The 22,080-nt window shown below is 36.7% G+C and overlaps 1 protein-coding gene across 1 annotated transcript; it reads right to left on the bottom strand.

The window, feature by feature from the left end:
* Positions 1–5,719: 5,719 nt before the first annotated feature.
* LOC121320368 (serine-rich and transmembrane domain-containing protein 1) lies at positions 5,720–6,386 on the bottom strand. The gene has a single exon (XM_041258616.1). The coding sequence runs from the start codon at positions 6,272–6,274 to the stop codon at positions 5,948–5,950; it is 327 nt and encodes a 108-aa protein (XP_041114550.1). The 5' UTR covers positions 6,275–6,386; the 3' UTR covers positions 5,720–5,947.
* Between the last annotated feature and the right edge of the window lie 15,694 nt (positions 6,387–22,080).

Raw genomic sequence — 22,080 nt, forward strand, 5'->3', positions numbered from 1 at the left:
ACTGTGGATGTATACACAATAAAAGTTTCTGATTTTGTCTTAATTTAAATGTGTTTTAATTATTTTAATTATTTTTCTTCCCACAAATGACAGGTAGCCATGTTATAAGCGGTATAAACCACAACAGGCCGTGTGGTTCCAATGATACAGGCCACTTCTGGGTATCACCACCCCAGGCGTGTTATATATCATGGGAACCGCACGGCCCGCCGTGGTTTATAACTTACATATATAGTCTGTTTAATTAACAAAAATATGTTTTTTTTAAATTATTATTTTAGATTTTATTAAAACATTATGAATATTTTAAAATAGATTTTTTTTAAAGCACACTACTTATTTATCATTAACACTAATTACATCAACATTGAACTCTGTGACTCTAAATCATAACTGCAAATATTTAAAAAAAATGCATATTTGCACATGATAATTTTATTATATTTTTTTATATCATTTTTATTATTATACTAGTGCACCAAATAAAATAAATATATTTGTGTTTAAAAAAACTGTAAACAGCAGGTTTTATTTAATGTTGTAATTTAATATATTTATTTTAATGTAACTAAAATGTTATATTCTCTAACTTCAAGGAAAGGTATAACTTCTATTGCTATCTTTAAAACACCTCCACCATGTATAAAATATTACCCCTGTATGCATAACTTGGTTTTCACATCAGCTTGCTGCACAACAAACTTCTATAAGTCAGGGTGGACAGCATAGATGCATCTGTTGAACTCATATGGAAATAGTAGGTTAGATAAAGTAGGTCAATCCTACTTTATCAAAAGCAGTATGAAATCGCGTAGCCAAGCCGCATGACACCAGGTCCTGACCTGGGTAGGTTCCGATCTCGGTAGAGTATGCCAGTGTTTTATCACAACCTGAAAACAATTATCCTCAGTGAAATATAAGTTCTTGACATGACCTCACCTTAGAGGCTCCCATCCTTGAAAGCGACTTTGGCCTAAAGCAGGGCTTCCTGGGGACCCCATGTGTCTTCAGTTTTTCATTCCAGCTGAGCTCTCAATAACTTAACTAAACCCTTAATTTAATTAATAATTTGCTTAATTGGACCTTTTTACTTGTTTTCAGCTCTTGAACAGTTGCAGATTTCAAGTTTGCAATTACATTGTATAAGCAATGTATAGTTTAGTTATTGAGAGCTCAGTTGGAATGAAAACCAGAAGACATATGGGGTGCCCAGGACCAGGGTTGGGAAGCTCTGGCCTAGAGGATCAAGGCCTTAACACCGACCTTGACAATGGCTTTGACATAAAAGGCTCTGAAGCTCGGCTTCAGGCTTGTAGTTCCAGCCTTAAATCCAACACTGCTACCAGGCTAAGGAAAGTCAAGACTCAAGAGGTTAGATGTTGTCTTGTTCTTATTGTCTAGAAACTGTGTGGGACAGTTTGGTAAAAATAAGTCTCGCTTACATAAAAATCTATAGTGCTTTCTATAATATAATATAGTGCAGAACAGCAGTATAGGAAACTCCAGTGTTTCTGGGTGGTACTATATTGCATTTTTTATATATGCAGCAAGGCATTTAAAATATATAACAACACTTTCATTCTGAAACGTATTCATTCTTCATTCAGAAAATTGGCCTTGGTTCTTTAAAATAATTATCTATCTATATATGGAATGTGGCCAGGTGGTAATGGAATGATTGATTGCTAATTACCCCTGGTCACATCCTATAAAAAGGAACAAAGTTTGGTGTGTGTTGTGGAGCATGTAAGAGAGAATACTGGGTGAGAAAGGTACTAGCTATGCGTGGGTGCTGTTTTGTTTATTTTGAAGAGTTCTGTGTGTAGGGTTTTGTTCAAACTGTTATTTTGTTCCTGTGTTTTTTTGTTTTGATTATTTATATATATACAAAACCCTACACACAGAACTCTTCAAAATAAACAAAACAGCACCCACGCATAGCTAGCACCTTTCTCACCCAGTGATTTCAGATTGCTGTTGTTGCTTTGTTTTCTTGAGAATGAGTAGTCAAGAGATGTCAGTTACCGATCTGCCTGCCTCTTCTCCACCCAGCCTGTAGCCCCTTCATTAACACTGGTAATGGTAAAAGTTCTATCTACAGATGAAGAGGCCATAAACAAGGTTTGAAATTGTATTGTCGTTTATTTAAAATATATATTTGCGGTATGAACAGAATATTGAATGATTGTTCGTGATAAACGTTTTTTATTTACTGGGACATCCTCCTATGGTGAATAAAAACTCTATACCACAAATGATTATTCACTATCCTCTATTTATACAGTTATGTATAGTTATTATTTATACAGAAAAAAACTTGTGAAATAATTTCTATTCATACATGCATAACTCGAAACTAAACATTCACTTGAAAAGAAGCATTCCTCTCAGCCCATTAAGAGAAATTATTATTACAAATTATGAGAATATTTGTCTATTTTGGGCAGGTGCCTGAAGTACTAGCTGAGGATTAGCTGGTGATAAGTGAACTTTTACTGGATTTACTGCTGCCCAAAAGTGGGATAGCAAAGTTTGTTATAAACAAACAATGGTGTTTATTAGACAGTGTATGCATATGAAGCAATTTAATTCCTAATTAACTATTTGTATGTGCTTCTGTCTTACAAAACACAACGTTTAATAGTCTTATGAATATGATAATCATTGCTTGTCTCCTCATTACTATGCAAAGCATCAGCAGTTCCTCATTAATATGCTAATCAGATGTATAATGCAACATTAATATGCTAATTAGCTTATCTGTGTGACTTAATAAGTAATCACTGCAAAAACTGCATTGCCTTTGATATACTAATCATAACACTAAACGTCACCCCTGAATGAACAGTAGGCCTCCAATAATTACATGCCTTCTTGTCAGCAATTTGCTCATTTACCACAGCTCTACATCTGTGGAGTTTGGGTTTCTCACAAGTTTTTGGTGTAATATCAAAACCCTTTTAAAATAATACAAAACTTTCTTAACCAAAGGTTTTGGACAAGAAAAGCTAAAGAAAACAGTTAAGACTGACCAAACTGATTTATCAAATCATTAAAATATGCTGCTTTGAAAATTGCATTTCTATAGGTGCTAATACTAGTAACCCCAAAATCCATTCCCGTCTGTAATTCTCTCTTTTTATAAAGGCTATTGAAGTTCACTGCTGTAAAAATGCTGCATGATTAATGCTGATCCACGATTTTGGAGAAAAGATACACAGTTCTTGACGCAGCAGACTGGTGCTGAAAGCACAGTGGAAGGGTTCCTTCAAACTCAACCTTCTCCACTTGGGGTTCAATTTCAAATTTACATAAACTAGATTAAATAAAGCTGTAGGCAATGAAATGATGCTGTGATAGTATTGTCTGGAAGAAAGAATTTTCTTCCACCAAAAACAAGTAGAAGAATTGTGAGGAAGGTTAATAACAATCCAAGGTTAACTGCCAAAGATATTCAAAGTGAACTGGCTGCAAGTGAGACTGGGGTTTCTATTTCAACCATAGGCTGAGTATTGCATGGTGACGGTCTCAATGGTTACAGGCCAAGGAAAAAGCCACTCTTACGAAAATGTCACAAGGACAATCGCTTAAAGTTTGTAAAACGGCATTTGAATGATGGATTTGAGTTCTGGTCAAAGGTTTTGTGGAGTTAAGAAACAAAACCATCAAGCTATTTGGTCACGTTGATAATTGTTACATTTGGAGAAAATCTGGTGAGACATACAAAGAAAAGAACACCATACCTACTGTCAAGCATGGAGGTGGTAATAGCCTTCTATGGGGCTGTTTTTCCCATAATGGCACAGGAAATTTAGTTCCAATACATGGTAAAATGGATTCCATCGCATGCCAAAAGACACTGGCCAATCATCTGAAACCCTCCACTACAAAACTTGGTTTAAAGTGCAACGGGACACTGCAACACAACAACGATCCAAGCACACATCAAAATCTACTTCAGAATGATTAAAGAAGAATAAAATCAGGGTTCTGGAATGTCCTGGTCAAAGTCCCAATCTAAATCCGATTATGAATCTTTGGTATGAGTTGGAGGATGTGCATAAGAGAAGTCCTCAGAAAACTGCTGAAATAAATAACTGTAGTCATCTATTTCTTGTAACTTTTTTTTCCTCCTCCACAAAATCAAACCTTTTGCTACAAAATATTGTTCCTATAATTATTTGTTTTTGAGAAATTTCTAGAAATTATAAATTTCCATTGGGGTATGTAAACTTTTGACAACTGTAGGTATCAAATGTGTAATTTAGAAAGGAGCACGTTACAGCAAACATGTATTTTCATTTTTAAACATATCTGCTATTATGCAAGGTTAAATAAATCTCTTACTTTCAGGTAGAGTGGCACTTCCTCCAGGTGTCAATGATTTCTCTATGAGTAAGGATTAAGCATTGCATTGAGTGTGTGGGAGGCTGGCTGTTTCAGGTGATAAGTACAGTACTAGCTTCTGTTCCAGGCATGGTACACCCTGGTATTTATATAAAATTGTTTTGAGGTATTATTTTCCACTGTGTTATATCTAAAAGCCAATTCAACTATTTTTTTTTTCTGACAACTGGTTGGACAGGACATTTCTAGCAGTTTTCACCCTTTGAAAGTTCACCCAACATCAATGTTATTTTGGAAAGAGAAAATGCCTAAACACATCACATTCAGCTTAGCTGATTCCTTCTGGTTTTGTCAGTAATCAAAAAAGTAATACAGTAAAAACAGATGGAAAAAAGACATTTACTTTAATACACTTCTGAACACATCAACTTACCCAATAAAATCCAACATTTCAATCTCCTGTATAAGGCTCAATTACACAACACACAGCTTACAATTACGTTTTTTTCGTACCGTCCCACGGCCATATTTTGTTTTCTCAAATGCTGAGTTCTTAATTTGAGCTGACACTAGGCTTGGTAGATACCGTAAAGATAAAATGAAGGTGACATATCCTGTTGAGTGATAAGAGCCAGCACCATCCGCCTGCTGCACAGCTGGTGTGAATAAAGTTTCAACATACAACCAGCTATGAATTTCGCCCAAAGAACTGTAACACAGACTATATACAAAATTAAACACATTTAAAAATACATGTACATTCATGATACTGTAGATGCTCTGTAATTTGTTACATTACTTACTGCATGCATAGAGCACAGCAGGATAAGAAATATGTTACCTTTTTCTGCATGTTCAGTAACTTTGCAAAATGACAGCAAACTAAATAGTTTCAGTTCCCTGTTTGGAAATAATTCATTCACAAATGATATAGGGGTATACCCAAGACTGGGACCGAATAACCGGTGAACTGTGTTGAGTGGGGTTATTGTTCCTGACCTCTTCACAGGTATGCAGTATTGAAAGAGTTACATGCCTGTTATCAATTGGTGTTGTTCTATAGGTTTGTTATCCTCACAAGTCATTTTGAAGGACAGTAACTCAAGTGCTCTCAGGTATTTCACAATGTGATAATTCACAAATTTGGTTAATGAACAGTTGGGCCATGTTGACAGGAAACGGTACAAGTCTTGTATTTTACTGTACACGGTCTCGTCATTAATTCATGGTTTTTACTATTTCCCAGTTTTTGATGTGTAAGTCTGTTAAATAATAAGACAGCACTATACTGTAAATACAGAGTAGTTAAGGTAGCTCATGTACCTTTGAATAAAACTCCACATTTGAACAACACACACAGAATTATTCCTAGAAAAGGTACAGGGATGTAAAACAAACAAACAAAAAAAAGCATTAACCGGAAGCTATTACTGTACAGAATTAGTGCAGATCACTTTCTGATAGAGCTGACGCATGGTTAAGTGTGTTTACCTGTAGTTTAATGCAAGGACAAGGCATCTCAACACACCTCAATTTCTTTAAACTTTAGTGATAAGAATACATATATACATTGCAAAACATTAATATTCAATGAGTGTGTTCATGGGGAGACAGAAGACACAACAGATCTCTGAGAGGACAGGCTACAAATCTCCAGGTTGGTAAAGGAGCTTCCTCCTTCATTGGTGCATTCTGGGTAAGTCGAGCTGGAAGTAATGATGTTCTTGAGTCTATGGAGGGCAATGACAAGCAGCAGAAGGAGAAACGCCAACAGGCTTAAAAAGACAGAAACATATATGTAGACATTTTCCATATGTTCAGAGGAGTCCACAGCGGTTGATATGGACGTTGGGGCGATTCTGAGGAATGTTCCATTTTCAAAAAGTAGGCTGTCGTTTCTTTCTGGAGGAAAATCCGTTCCAGACATTTTCAGAATTTCATAGAATTACTTTCTTAGGCATACAAGAAAAAATGCTTGACAGAAAGGGTTTCCATGAGAACCTCGGACAAACCCACAATAAACCAAATGTGTTGTGTGTCAAATGCTGTAAAAACAAAAACAGAGAAAGGAAATAATTACTTTTAGATACTCCATGATTACATTTAAAAAGTGTTGACACAAATAAGACACTTCTTAACAAACTTGTAATGAAGCTACTGAGGTTTCACCTTTAATGTCCTTTAAATGCTGAACACAGTATGCCAGCATTTCTAAACCATAGCTCAGACAAACTTTTATTTATAGAAGTTATATTTATAAAATTATCTAACCAATAATAAGAAACAGAAGAACTTGCTAAATACTGTATTTGAGAGAAAGAGGTGTAGGGATTGTTAACAAAAATGTTAATTGTGACATATTGCCTACATTATGGTTGTCCTCTACCAATAAAGAAATGATACAGGTTACTAATAGCAAATGTATACCACTACAGTGCACAATTTGCACCATTGCTGTGAAATGAAAAAAAAAGTCACAATGATCATTTGAAGGTTGTAAATTTGCATGGTAATTTTGTAGTTTTCCATACAATAATGATATATTACAGCGTATGGGTTAAATAGTGGTTAACCAGTGTTCTCTCTATGTTATAACAAACTTAACACACTCTGTACTTTGCTTGTCTGAGGTTTTAATGCTTTTGCTGTGCTTTTGCAATACTTTACTATAATGCTTTTGCTATGCTTTTACAATAGCATTACACAATAACTACTTAAATAGGAGACCTGTATCATTTGTAGATTTTTATCCCACTCCACCTACTACCACCATAGTAATGAGCAAAAATGAGAATCTGGTTACAGTACATCTCTGCACTCTACAGACTCTCTATCAAGACTTACCAAACATCCAAGCCAGATAAAAACAGAAAACAGGTTATTATAAAGATCTTTTCCCAATAAAGTGCTGTGCGAACATTGCATAAGTAATGCACTGTTCACCTAGACTGTGTCAGTAGAATAAAAATCTTTTTTTTTTCCAGAAAGTGTATTCAACATAATTTGTATGTGTAGATAGCAAAACTGTGCTTATCCAACATTCAGAAGTAAAATGTCTCTCAACTTTTCTTGTCGTGAAATGCACACAATAAATAATAGGCTGGTTCATTTTCATTAAGTACGTGCCAACGAAAACATCTTAAAGGGAATTACTCAGACAATCCGCACAGCCCTAGTCTTTTCCTGCTTTCCGATTGGCAATGTTCTGCAATTATGGGGCAGTTTATTAGAGTCAGCTTGTGTTATGGCAATTACTCCTTGTCTGCAACAGTATGGATATTTAACAAATAGTCTTTATTGACTGATTCATTCATTGTTGCTGCTCCTGGTTTAGTATAATACTTTTGGAAAAAGGACAGCAGTGTCCATAATTAGCAACATAATTAGACAGAATTTTTACACAACTCGAGCAAAAACAGACTTATAACCTCTTTACACTATCTTAATAATGCATGCCCATTGCACTGTAATGGCTATCCTGTTTCAACACGTTTATTTCACATTATTTAGGTAGCGTGAATAATGTACACACTGATCCCCTCACAGAACACCTGTAGCATTCTAAATGCTTCCGATTTCAGTAGCCAAGGACACCTGTGACATGAAGCAAAGTAACAGGCTGCCAGAACAAAATTAGTTTAAATAATATCTTACCTGTGCTGTCAGTGGCTCAGTTTATTTTTTTTTGTAACTGTATGCAAGCAGCTGAGAATGACCATGAACTTCAGTTTTGCAGAATGTCAAACGGCCTCTAGCTATATAGAGGATTTAATAAAGACGCAGTAAATGAAAAGGAGATTTACTAAACTGGAGCTGACTGTCAGCTGTGCTCTTTCCATTGGTTGCATAGCTGGATGGAAAATTATGATCTAATTGAATCCAGCATTTTACCTATCAGCCTGCATCTGCCATTCAGAAAGAGAATAGGTGCATGCTATTGCTGAGACAGTAATAAGTGCCCTGATTTTTTAAATATGATTACACACATGTTTTTCACAAGGGTATTACACTTAAGCATAGTCTTATTGTGTTATTATATCATTTTCTTCTTTTTTAGGACAGTCAAACCCTTGTAATATCACTTCAAAGGAACAGAGCAGAAATGGTGACAATAAGCAGAGCTAACTTTCAGGAGTTCACTAATAACCTGTCAAAATAAGTACAAACTGCAGCAATAGAAGAAGTGTGAATACAACACATATGCCTTTTAGTCAGTACAGGCTACTTTGCTATACTCTTATAAGGGTGTACAGCAACTTACATATACTCTTTCTAATCTTCTGAGATTGTATTTCTGGTTAGAATGATATTAACTGGACTGTGATATAAAATGAGCCGATATTATCAGGAGCTTGCCTCCATTGACTCTTATTATATTAAAGCCACAGCATTTCAATCTTGTTATTGTAATCGGGTGGACATTACCAGGAGGGATATTAAGCACAGTTGACACAGTTTTAATAGTTGATATTAGCGCTGGGGTCGACATGTTTCATGTATGATTATTGGGATTAATATACTTTAGATCAGATGAACAAAAATGTATAATATATCAATTTATTCCAGCTAAATTCATTGGAAAGCTTAGGCAACATTACCATACAAATACTGTAGTAAACTTGTGGGATCAGGTCATTGGTCTGCGTGTAGCTGTGGATTCGCAGGCTCACAGTGACACAACAGAACTTCAGGTGCTATCTTGAGTAAAAATGATAATAAAAAATGTGAATGAAAAAAAAATCTAAGGTGTCAAAAGGGTCAACCTAACTGATTGAAAAACTGTGAAGTAGAAAAAATGATTATAGTCTAATCCTGCTCAAGTCCTCACTAAATCCCACAATTATAAGAAGGGAGGAAAGGTGTGTAGAGACATAATCAAAGCAAGCTTATGTCTTGAACTTACTTGGATGGCTTCATTCACAAGTAATAACTGTATTTCCCAGTCCCTGTATTTGCATGATTAAATGGGGTACTGTAGCAAAGTGCCCTACCCCTGTGCGTATTTTTGTGTTATGTGTTGCGTGTGGTGTGTTAATGTTGATGTATAGGTACTGGTGCACTAGATATAAATGAGTCATTTGTAGCATGCATGACTTAAAATATATAGCTGTATTTATGTACAGGGATTGCACAATCACTTCACGTGCAGACAAAGTATGTAACAGTAATTGGAAGTGCACAAATTAGTTCATGTGCAGATGTACCGAGATTCCAAACTGAATGATTGATTAGCAATGGAGTCTCGGTACACCTGCATAAAAAATGCAGTGTTTGACTCACTCTGGGTTGTGTGTTCGGTGAGTGCAGAATGGGTGTGTAGAGGAGAAAGTAATTATAAATAAGAAATAACAATTGCTACGACGTGCTGGAAGCACCAGCACGGTACTTGTTTGTCGGTTGCTCTACTGTTTTGTCTGTCTGTTCGTTTGGCCATTTCACCATTTATTTTGAGTGTTTTGTTTTGTTTAAATCTTTTCTTTTACAATAGACTGGCGCCAGCAAGCACATTAACCATTTCACTCACAGTGCTGTGTGTGTTTCTTCCAGGTCTGACATCACCGCTCAGGCCAGCTTGCCACAGGTAACCATATTGCATAACCTGATATTGCTCATGATATCTTGCCAAGTTGAATTCCACATGTCTGTGTGGTCCAGTGGTTAAAGAAAAGGGCTTGTAACTAGAAGGTCCCCGATTCAAATCCCAGCTCACTCACTGTGACCCTGAGCAAGTTGTAAGTGGCTCTGCAGCTGATGCATAGTTCACACACCCTAGTCTCTGTAAATTGCCTGCTGCAGAGTGTAGCTGAGTGTTAGCAGAGATTAAATCTCAATGTAGTTGACTGAGATAGGTAATATGAAGACTCTCAGCTCATCAAATGGAGCCAGACTCCTGTAGAATAGCAGACCATGTTTTTCTGAATCAGTAGACAAGGGTTTAATCTTCATTGTAGAGGACTGGAATACAGTCAGTACATCTATATGGCTTGCAGTGTGTAGAGGACATAGAATGCTGAATTTTCATGGCACAGAACAAGTCATGGGACACAATGATTAAATAAAAATTAGAAAGGGGGCGTTTGAAGCATATCAAATGCTCAATTATATAGGAGCTTCTATAACGATGTGTGTTTGAGTCCTCAGTTCTTTCATTCAGCATCGTATCACTCAGTGATATGGGTCTCCACCACGACCCTATGGGCAATTTTTATATTGTTCTCCAGGGCTTGTCCTGTTCCAAAACTCAGTACATGTGTGGAAATAAGACAAGCCAATCATGTCACTGTATGTATTTTCACCTTGCTCTTGCCTTTTTATGATGTTATCAATTAAGTTGAGTGCTTCTGTGATCTGTTGATCCAATCTGTCTTTACCTGTATGTGAGCCTGTCTGGAAAAGTCTTAACTGCCTAAGGCTGAACAAATACTCCATTTAAATTATGTAATCAAACTGCCTTGCAACTTGGCTGGTCCAACCTACTAACCTTTTCTATGTATGTAGAGTAGGTAGGGCCAGCACAATTGAAAGGTCATATTGTCACAACACTTAAATATATTGATGAAGTCTGTTCATTGCTAGAACCCAGAGCCACTGTCAATGATCACAAACATCACAAAAGAACAAGGAACAAATACATCAAATGACGTTTGAAGCTATTTGTTAAATATCCTTTCAGCAAGGATGTAAATAATGGGGCTTTGTGTGTCTTAAGACCCACACTGACTTCGAAGATCCCAAAGTAAAATGGTCAGTTACTTCATTCAAAACATGCACTTTGTTAATTGTCCATTTATCAGCATTAAGCCCTTTTCACAGTAACGCTCCTACCCAGGCACTAGCTACCCGGGTCAAAATCATGCGGAATGTGAAACCACATACCAGGGTCAAATCCGGGTCATCCCGGGTCCCAGTCCCTTCAGGATGTGGGTCGACACGCTTTGACCCGGGTCAAGCAAGACAAAATGCACGATCGTTGTTCGTAAGCAGACAAAGTAACAAAAGGAAGATTTCTCTTCTGTTTTTTTCTGTTTAGCTCTATTTCTTGTTGACTGAGACACACCCTGAGCCAGACTGCAGCATGGATGAAGAAACGTATGCTCTGATTAACATTTGGGCTGACGATTCATCTTGAAAGCCTGAACAGATGAAAGGGTGGTCATGTGAACATTGCTGCTTCCGGAAAATTATGTATGCACATTGTGTACTTGCTCCTGTCACCCAGGTCGACCCTGCTGCTTCAAAAAGTAGTGTGAAATCACGCAGCTGACCCGCATGGCACCAGGTCATGACCCGGGTAGAGCATGCCAATGTCAAAGGGTCTTTCTTTCAGTGTAATGTTACACACTATGTATGATTCAAATTCTTAAAAGTTACAGGTTACGAAGGACCCACTCTTCACGTGCTTTACTGTTTTCAGAATGTTCCATGATTTGCATGCCTTTTGTTGACCTCACTAAACCAAATAATTAATGTCTTATCATTACAAGACAGTATAAATAGGGACATCACTATATCAGGTGGAAACCAGAGCAATAAACAAAAAGCAGCACATTTATCATTTTTAAAATGCTTAGAAAAGGAGGCAATTCAATCACTAGGGTGTTATCTTAAAATACCAACTTGCTATACCACCTTATATCACATTTAAGTTGATGCCATGTCAGCTCAATAAATAAACAATATCCCACAGGATGCCACAAGTATGACAAACTCCCACATAAAAGAAATGAAATTGCAGAAAAAAAGATATAAAAAGTGGGGAAACCTGCGGTCTGCCCTTGTCCCCCCCAACAGAGAGACTGAGGTTGGTGTTGAAACGCCGGCAAAATACCCCAAACTACATCTCCGCTGAGCTTTCAGAAGACCTCCCCAGCCTTAAATCATACAATTAACACAAAAACATACAATAAACTACATATTCCATTGTGCAAGGCTTACGCTTTGCCACACTGCATCATACCGTTTCAAATTAGACAAGACTAATACTCGCCTCACAATAACCATTGATGAAAGCTTTATTACCCAGAAATTAAATCACTGAGGATTATGGTTCACATCTATCACCGCCCACTTTACTCCATGTAGAGAACAAAATACCATCCTCTCTAACCTACTTTTTTTTTTTACTGTTAACCACTGCTGAGTAATTATTGACTTCTGTTTCCATGTTATTAAGTTTTTATTTCAATAAACCAGCTGAAATTCAGTATCTCATTCATATCAACACTGATAAAAAAGCTCCCTTAAAACACACATGTTGATATATACACTGTATATTTATGAAAAATAACTCTATGTAAAATGCAGTGGGAGGACAATCAAATTTGACAAATTGCTGGAGAGTGCAGCTGAAGTGCATGACAGCCTAACACAGATGAGTGTTAGCAGAGAAAATGGCAATGTAGTTGACTGAGATGAGTAATATAAAGACAAATCTGTTTAGCAAATGGAGCCAGTCTCTTTTGGAATAGCAGACAGTGTGCCTTTGAATCAAGAGACAACGATTCCATCTTCATTGTACAGGACTGGGCACTTGAGGTTTATCTGCACAGGCTGTGGTTTATCTAGATGCCATAGTATACTGATTTTTGGAACTGGTACAGAACAAGCCATGGGGAACACAGTTATGCAACAGAAAAATGCCCATAGGGAGTGAGTTGGAGTGTTACAATGCTGAATAAATTACCTGAGGCCTCAAACACACAGAAGCTCACATATAATTGACAATTTGATATGCTTTAACAGCAGCCACATTGGAGCCACAGTCTGTATGGAAATACCCCAAGCCAAGCAACTTCATGCCAGCTCTGTTTAAAGATGTACCTTTCCAGACGTCCCTTCAATGGACAGACGAGTAATTTAAAACCTCTTTACGGTTGACAGTACTTTCAGTTCTGTATATTTTAGCATGTTCTCTGCGTGATAGGCTACTCATGTTTGCTAGATTGCGAGACACATGTTTTTTTATCCAACTGGAGGATGAGGCCTGAAGCTTCCCGAGGCTAGGCTATGTGGATGTGCAAGATCGTGTGTAGCTCCAGGGCAAGTAATACAAAATCTTTTGTCTACTTCGCAATTGTAGTCTACCATTTTTGGCATTGTGGGAAACTCATAGGTTGCTGAACTTAGCTGTAATCTCAGTCACTGCTAAGGGTGTTGGCGAATCTTAAGGTGTAATTGTTTACATGTCTTCGCAGTTCTGTGTTTACAAACCGTCTTTGCACAAGGTGTACACTTTTTAAATGATTACTGTACTTCATTTTGAATATAGCTGGGGTGCAGTTCATTTTGAAAATGGGTGCTGAACTGTTTTGAAACTTTAGCACCAGAGAGCCTGCTGGTGCTAAACTATCAAACGTCATCTGAATCCCTGCTGGAAACATTGGTACTGGAGATGAAAAGTTGAAAACACTGTTTTAGAGCATTCACAACAAACACAATTAGGTGGTGGCTCAATTCAGTAGCAGATGGAGGTGAATGCTGAAAAGAATACAAATGAAAACTTATTTTTCTGCATAATGACAAAAGTAATTTTTCAAGAACATCTTTTTAACAATGATTTCCTAGTTTAAGCTTTAGACCACAGCTTTGGACCACAGAACTTGCTTTAGACCACAGAACTTAAAGGGAAACAGCATACCAAAACAGCAAAGCAAACAGTAACCTACCATACCCATTTTGCAAATAAATACATTATGACCTTCTCCATATTAAAGACAGATGATGTGTAGGAAAAAGGTTACCCAGCAGACATATCTGGAATATCTCAGATGTAATTATGAAACCCCTTTATTAACAAACACAGTGCTGTGAAAGGCAAACACACCTATACAGATCTAAGCTTAGCGAATTAGAAACATTGTTTAATTTTAGTTTTTAAAGTAGCTATTTTAATACCATCTGAGAATATATATATATATATATATAATATATATATATATATATATATATATATATATATACATACACACACACACACACACACACACACACACACACACACACATATATATATATATATATATATATATATATATATATATATATATATATATATATCCTGCTTTTACAAAGTCTAGATAACTGTTTTATTATAGTTTTTATGACTCAATGCAATCTCTTTTTGTATGTGGTAGCATTAAACCATCACGAATCACAACCTGGCAACAGTAGCTCAATACAGTTCCTACACAAAACGATATGGATTGCAGTGTGCACCTTTGAAGCATATTATAAACTAGTGAAATACATTATTATAGAATTGATAATGACCTACTAAACGATGTCTTCCGTGGTTTAAGTTCCATGTTAATTTTGGTTATTACGGCTTCATTTTGAATGTAATCTATCTAGTCTAATGTATGACTAGCCTAATAGGATGATACGTCTTTAACTTGAATATAGTAGAAATAAGAAGAGAGTACATAATAACCAAACCATTCAACTTTAAGGAAATAACTTTAGTTAGATGCACAACTTATCTGAAGAAACCCATATTAAAATCTTTTCGCATACCGTAGTTCTGCCTGGACTTTTGCCAGAACTATATATATATATATATATATATATATATATATATATATATATATATATATATATATATATATATATATATATATATAAGATATTTGTATTCGAACATATAGCTATCGGTCTGACAAACGCGTAAGAGTTTTTTTAAACCTGATTTTTTCTTAACAGGAACACGCCTATAATTATCTATAAATAATTAATTTGAATACTTCATTTTAAGTTCATTCACAGTAGCAATATTTCAAATACATAAATACATTACATCTCTCCTAATGAAATAATGTTATAGTTACAGAAAGGACACTTACATTTCACTGGAGCTTTCCTTTCCCTGCCTTTTCAAATGGTGCGGGGTTTTCTGTTTGTTTGTTTGTTTGTTTTGTTTTTTGCTGTTTTGGTTTTTTTTTTTGTTTGTTTTTTGTTGTTTTTTATATGTATTCTTTAATCTTCTTACATCCTGACGTTTCTCTTTCTCATTTGCAACCTGTCCAAAAGCCCAGCGTAATTAACATTCACGCGGTGGTAATTTATTTCAAAGAATCTTCACTTTGTTAAAAACAATCCCGTCTATGAAATCCAGGATTTGCTTTAAGTACACCCGGTAGTGTCAGTTTTAAATCTGCAGCTCGTCAAGTATCGACCATAGATTTAGCTGTGCGTGTAATTACACAACGAATCCTTATCTCGTTGCTTCGCTCTAGCTCAGAGCATCTCTGGTGCAGAGCCCCGCTGCAGACAGTTTGAGATGATATTACCTGCCACTGCCTGCCTGCCTGTTAGCCCCCACAAGTTCGCGACCACGAAGACATTAAAAAGCATTGTCGTGAAATTATTATTTTTTTTTTTGGTTGTTGTTTGTTTAGTTTTTCCGTTATCATTGCGAAGTTATCCCAGACACATTAAAACATATAAGCTACAGCGATAAGACATTTTTTACATTTTGTATATTTTTTAAGTATATCTTTTTTCTGTCCCACTTTTTTCTAGTTTTTTGTGAGCTGCAATGGATCTAGCAGTTGATATTCATAACCTGCTGCTGAAAGTGGTTGCAGAAACATGTTTAGTTAATTCTGTGGCATTGTGACAAGCAAAATTGGTAAACTGTATATTCAGATCAAGAGGATTGTGGTATACACAACATTTTTAATAGACATTTAGACATTTCCATCACATCATGTCCAGCTGTTTGTCCCACAGACTTGGGGAGATATATATATATATATATATATATATATATATATATATATATATATATATATATATATATATATATATATATATATATATATATATATATCAAACTAATGTGAGTGCCCAGCATACTGGATGTAAAAATGAATCTGTATTTGAAATACTGAAAGTGAAACGTGCAATGTTATGTTAAAAATGTAAATGTAAACAGTTATTAGAAGTGATTATACAATGTGTGTGTCCCTAAACTTACAGAATTAGGAACATTATATGGATTAAACTGGCATTATTTGAGAGAAAAGAATACAAATCCCTATTATGGATATTATCACAGCTTTACCAATGCAATAGATTTGGAATACATGTTGTACAGTGGTCCTGATATTTTAGCACATATACTGTATGGTACCATAATTCTTTATTCTAACTTGGAATTGCCAAACTCCAATGTGGAATGCACAATTATTCAACCTGTCTCGCTGCTGCAACCCCTACACTTGGGAGAGATGAACACTTAAATCCTCCATCCACTTTCAGGTATTGGGTCAGTAGTGGCATAGCTTGGATTTGAACTGGTGATCGTGAAGTTATAGGGTGCATCCTGCATGACAAGTGGAGTGCCTTTACTTGATGTGCCACTCAGGAGCCCTGTAATTTTGCACTACACTATGAGTGTGGATGGGTTAATCTGTTGAGAGGAACGGTAGTTCCTTATGCCAAGTTATCAACGAGAACTGTCAGAGACTCTGTACAGCAATGATAGTTTACATGTTTTCAGGGTGCAGCAAAAGTAAATCAGTCTAAAACACCATTTTACTTTTAATTTGTAGTTCCCAACACTTTTAGGTGAAATGTAGAAAAAAAAAAGCCAATACCTGTGTGACAGAGACAGAATAAATATTGGTGATAAATCAGCCTCCCGACTTGTAAGAGCGCTGTGTAGAGTGAACAGAGTGCTCTTAATAGGGCGTTGGGCCATGATGGTATCCCGTTCTGTGGAGTTCTTGGAGGACTGTTTTTGAAGAAACTTGCTGCTTGCTCCCCAAGTTGAAATTTATAGTCAATTGATCTGCAGTTGCTCGCCTGTCTTGCCCTGGACTTGGAATTAATGCACAGATATCACGATCCTGGAGTATGCGCTTCCGCACACTGTTGCCCTTTGCTGATGTTGTCTTTCCCTCAGAGTTCCATGCCGACATCACTTTAGACACTGTTGCTCGTGAAACATTAGCAAAGTTGGGCGGTCTTGGTCACTGAAGATCCTGCCAAACGTGCTCCAACAATCACCCCTCTTTCAAAGTCACTGAGGTCTCCTCTTGCAGCTATGCTAGCCATAATTACAAGCAACCAGGCCTGTCCACGATATTTATACATGACCCCAAGCATGCTGGGATGTTATTTGCTTAATTAGCGCATGAGCAACACCTGTGTGGAAGCCCTTGCTTTCAACATACCTGGTGTCCCTCATTTACCCAGGTGTTTACATTTTTTTGTCCACTACCTATATATATACTGTGTAAATAAGGCAGGATTTGAACCCTAACTAGTCATACTTTCACTCCAACTACATAACTGCTACGTTACACAGATTCACATCTTAACCCTTTCAACAGACTAGGCTACTGTTTACATTTACCCTATCCAAACAGCAATGCATTGCCTCAATAAGGGTTGAACTATTGTGAGTGTGTTATTATCAGTAACGTATTAGAACAGCTAATTGCATCTGCGTTTCACATCGTTTATCAAGTCACTTCTCCAGCTGTGCTTGAGAATGCCATTTTACCAGACATAACATGAACGTTATTTGTACTGTTGTTGTGTTTTTTGGATTTTATGTAAACACCAAGTGTTGTTTTAAGAAAATACTTGTTTCATTCAGTCTGTCACCAATCTGTCCATTGGATTATTAAATGAAAAAAGAAGTGATATCTGAAACAAAAACACATTGGAAATGTGAAGAAACGTCAAGTTATCAAAAGTGCTCAGGCATTTAAAGTGGTGATATCAAAAACACAAGATGTTTGATGCAAAAACACAAGCCAAGTTAGAAGAAACAATTAGGGCAACCTTGGCCCCCACCACTTTTACAGTTGTTCCTATTTTCTTGGTGCTGGCCAATGTGATTTTGTTTCAGATATCATTTATGTCAACATATTTTATCACTGTTGTACCATTTCAGCAATGGTTCATACCATTGCAGCTGCCCTTTTCCCATAGTACTGTAACAAACTCCCTGTTAGTTTGTTTCAGGCTCATGAAGATAAATTGTTTTTGACTTTCTAAAAAAATCAATCAAGCACTGGTTATCGACTGAAGTTTGTGGTGTAAGCACAGTTAGGCTTGCAGACAGTCTGCAATTGAGAGTGCAGTGCAGTGCTGTGCTGTGCTGTCCTGAACCATTGTGCCTGATAATGTCTGGAGTTTTAAATCATCAGTGCAGGGAAGTTTTAAAAAAAAAAACTAACTCCATTTTATGGACTTTACTTATGGAATTGCTTATTGATTAAAGTAAAAAAAAAGTGACTACTTTTTGATCGTCTCTGTGAACCACATCTGATGATCAGGGTTATTGCATGTCCATGTTCTCCACTTCAATAACACTGGTTTCTGACTTTTTCTGAGGCATTGATTTTAATTTTTCAAAGGACCTCAACCAGAATTGCACCAAAAACATAAATACAACACAGTAAAACCTCACTATACAGTGTAGGAAGGCTTACTACTGAAGTGCTTAGTGTCCCTGCATTGTCATTGCCAATCTTTTGTTAAAGGCACCTGTCTACTGTATCTACACTCATAGGCGTAGGCCACATTAACCAATGACTGAGCTGACGACTGCATCAACTTAAATCTAAAGGCTACTCTCAGAACCATGCTCTTTAAACTGACTGCATATTCAAGAGGAGTTTTGCTCAAATGTGCCGACCCCCATTAAGAGTAACATCCAGCAACTCCTCTCTTAATAAACCTTTCATAAACCTAATGCAGATTTCATTTAGTCACTTTTACTGTTGCCATGGTTTGTCATCTTCTATTAGCTAGCCATAATTAATCACTAGAACCTTGATTATATAAGGCATTACTATCTGGTATTTGACCGGGTCTTGGAGGTTGTGTACAAACTAACAAGGACAATCTGGGGTTTATTGCTATTAGAAACCAATGTCTGTATTTATATTTTAAACATTGAAATGTTTCGATTACAGTTGATTTTTTACTTTCTCAGTAATGTTTTGCTTTTCTTCAGTTGGTTTTGTTAAAGCTAGACATTCTGTGTGATTGTTCCTCTAAAGTATTGAGTAGTTATAAAATGATCATAAACAGGCACCATGGCAATGACGTGACAGGGAGAGCCTGTCTGTGTTTATTTCTGTTTAATGGGGAGCTCCATGCAGCAAGCTGTTTTTTTGTCGCATTCAACAGTTAGGCAGGATGTAACACAAACAATGATCTCAAAAAGGGCTCCCTATTGAGTACTCCTCTTTCAGAGACAGGCAGTTTGTTCCAGGCCAGACACCTGAGCACTGTTCCACTCTGACCTTCAGTATCCAGGGTTAAATTTCCACAAGCAAGAGTTCTTTCTGGTTGCTGTCCAAGGTGCTACACCAGCCAAGTGACGTGATGTATACTTTACCCATACTTTATTTACTGTTTTATAAAGAAAGTCTGAACTGTAGAGCAATTTTATTTTGTAAGACCTGTGATTGACAGTTTTTGATTATTGAGAATCTGTTCTACTTGTACCTGCTTGCAGAATACATTCCCCCAAGAGAAGATACAATCTTGCCTGCTATTGCAAACACATACTTGCCAATGAGAAGACTGTGTCAGTTGATAACATTTTCTGAGTATTAACAGTATCGCATCTCTGATACTTTGCAGCAGGGGTGCTGCAGCGTTTTGGATCATAATTTAGAGATATTATTAAAGCCTACACAAATCCAGACAGGTAGTTGGCATTTGCTTTCTAGACAGAATATTTTTTGCATACATTCTTTTAAAAGGCAATCCTATATATTGTACACCAAGAAAAAATGGGTGAACTTTACATAGTGGAAAGTGAAAAGCCCAAAGATGGCCTTAAGCCATTGCTGCAATGAAGAATGTCTGCTCTGACAAAATAAACACGTGCTACCCTCAGACAGATAACTTTCCACATGATGATTCACGGGGCTCATGTGTAATACCTTTGTGAAAAAAGCTAGTTTGAACCCATTTTATATTGCCTTATTTTATATTTTCAGACTGCTTGCATTTGCTCACTGTAACGGTGTTATTTGTGATTTGCTTTGGTGTATTTATTACCCTCATTCTGACTTGTGTTTGTTATGTTGCTCCATTTCTCGCTCTGCACATTTGTCTTTGCACAGAGTTTCACCTTGGATGTTGTAAGGCTTTGCTTTTGGTCTAGCTTCTTCTATTGATGGGAATGTAGGGAGTTTATTCATACACGTTTAGAGCTGCGAGACAGTGGAGACACATACAAGTTATGCCTTATAAAAGTTTACCACAGTAATTCTGCACAGTCATTTTCAGTTTTCCTATGCTTTTCCTGGGGTTATGAAATGAATTTACCGTGGTTTGTAATATGCCTTACCTTACCTATCAGGGCTTTACCACGGTTTCACTATGCTTAAATATTCCTAAAAGAGGACAGGTACAAACCAGAAAAAAATTATATTTTGTCCTGAACATCTGCCACAATTACTAGAGACTTATATGTTCACCACTTTACTGAGGCACCAGACACACAGTTAATGCAACACATGTTTACATCACTTTGTTTTGAGATATATGTACAAAATATGTTACATCGACTTTACATTTTTAGTTAAAGCTGTCTTTGGGCTGTTTTAATTTCTGTGATTAAGGCTCAAGCCATACATGTCCTGTGGCACTCTCTAATTGAGATGTGACAGCCAAAGCACACTGGTGGGAACTGATAAGAATACGTGCATGAGAGCCTTACTGCTTTTGTAGATAAGCTGCTATTTTAAGTTGCATAAAAGTGTATATATACTGTATAGAAATCAAGCATAAAAATATCAGGCTTTTTTTCTTTTGGTGGTTGTAAAGTTAGTGCTCTGGAAGAGGACTTCATTCCTGATCTTTACACTCGTTAAATACCAATTGTGCAAAACTGTGTCATATGGACTACAAGGTAATATCCACTGGGGGCTAATCTTGAACCGCCTCACTTCAGGCATCCAGAGATGAAAGGCATGTGTCACCGAGACCTTTCTTTAAAATACTTTAAACGGTTTTAAACTGAAGTATTGAATTGTTACAAAACTATCATAAACGGGCACAATGGCAATGATGTGACAGGTAGAGCCTGTCTGTGTTTATTTCTGTTTAATGGGGAGCTCCACGCAGCAAGCTGGATCTGTCGCATTCAATGTTTAGGCAGGGTGTGGCACAGACAATGATCTTGAAAAGGGCTCCCTATTGAGTTACTCCTCTTTCAGAGACAGGCAGTTCCAGGCCAGGCACTTGAGCGCTGTTCCACTCCAAGCTACAGTAACTGGTGCTGAATTTCCACAAGCAAGTGTTCTTTCTGGTTGCTATCCAAGGTGCTACACCAGCTAAGTGACGTGTACAGGATCCTGACTTGATTTCCAAAATGGGAGGTCCACTTTACCCATACTTTATTTACTGTTTCATAAAAAAAAAAAAAATTAAAAGTCTCTACTGTAGAGCAATTCTATTTTGTAAGACCTGTGATTGACAGTTTTTGATTATTGGGAATCTGTTCTACTTGTACCTGCTTGCAGAATACATTCCCCCAAGAGAAGATACAATCTTGCCCGCTATTGCGAACACATACTTGCCAATGAGAAGATTGTGTGAACTGATAACATTTTCTGAGTATTAACAGTATTGCATCTCTGATACTTTGCAGCAGGGGTGCTGCAGAGTTTTGGATCATAATTTAGAGATATTATTAAAGCCTACACAAATCCATTTTGGATTTTGGCATTTGCTTTCTAGACAGAATATGTTTTGCAG

The sequence above is a fragment of the Polyodon spathula genome, chromosome 9, assembly GCF_017654505.1.
Source record: "Polyodon spathula isolate WHYD16114869_AA chromosome 9, ASM1765450v1, whole genome shotgun sequence".
In the NCBI taxonomy this organism is placed as follows: domain Eukaryota; kingdom Metazoa; phylum Chordata; class Actinopteri; order Acipenseriformes; family Polyodontidae; genus Polyodon; species Polyodon spathula.

Bases quoted from the DNA above. Each gene is read 5' to 3' on its own strand.
- LOC121320368 (XM_041258616.1), bottom strand. From the start codon at position 6,274: ATGTCTGGAACGGATTTTCCTCCAGAAAGAAACGACAGCCTACTTTTT.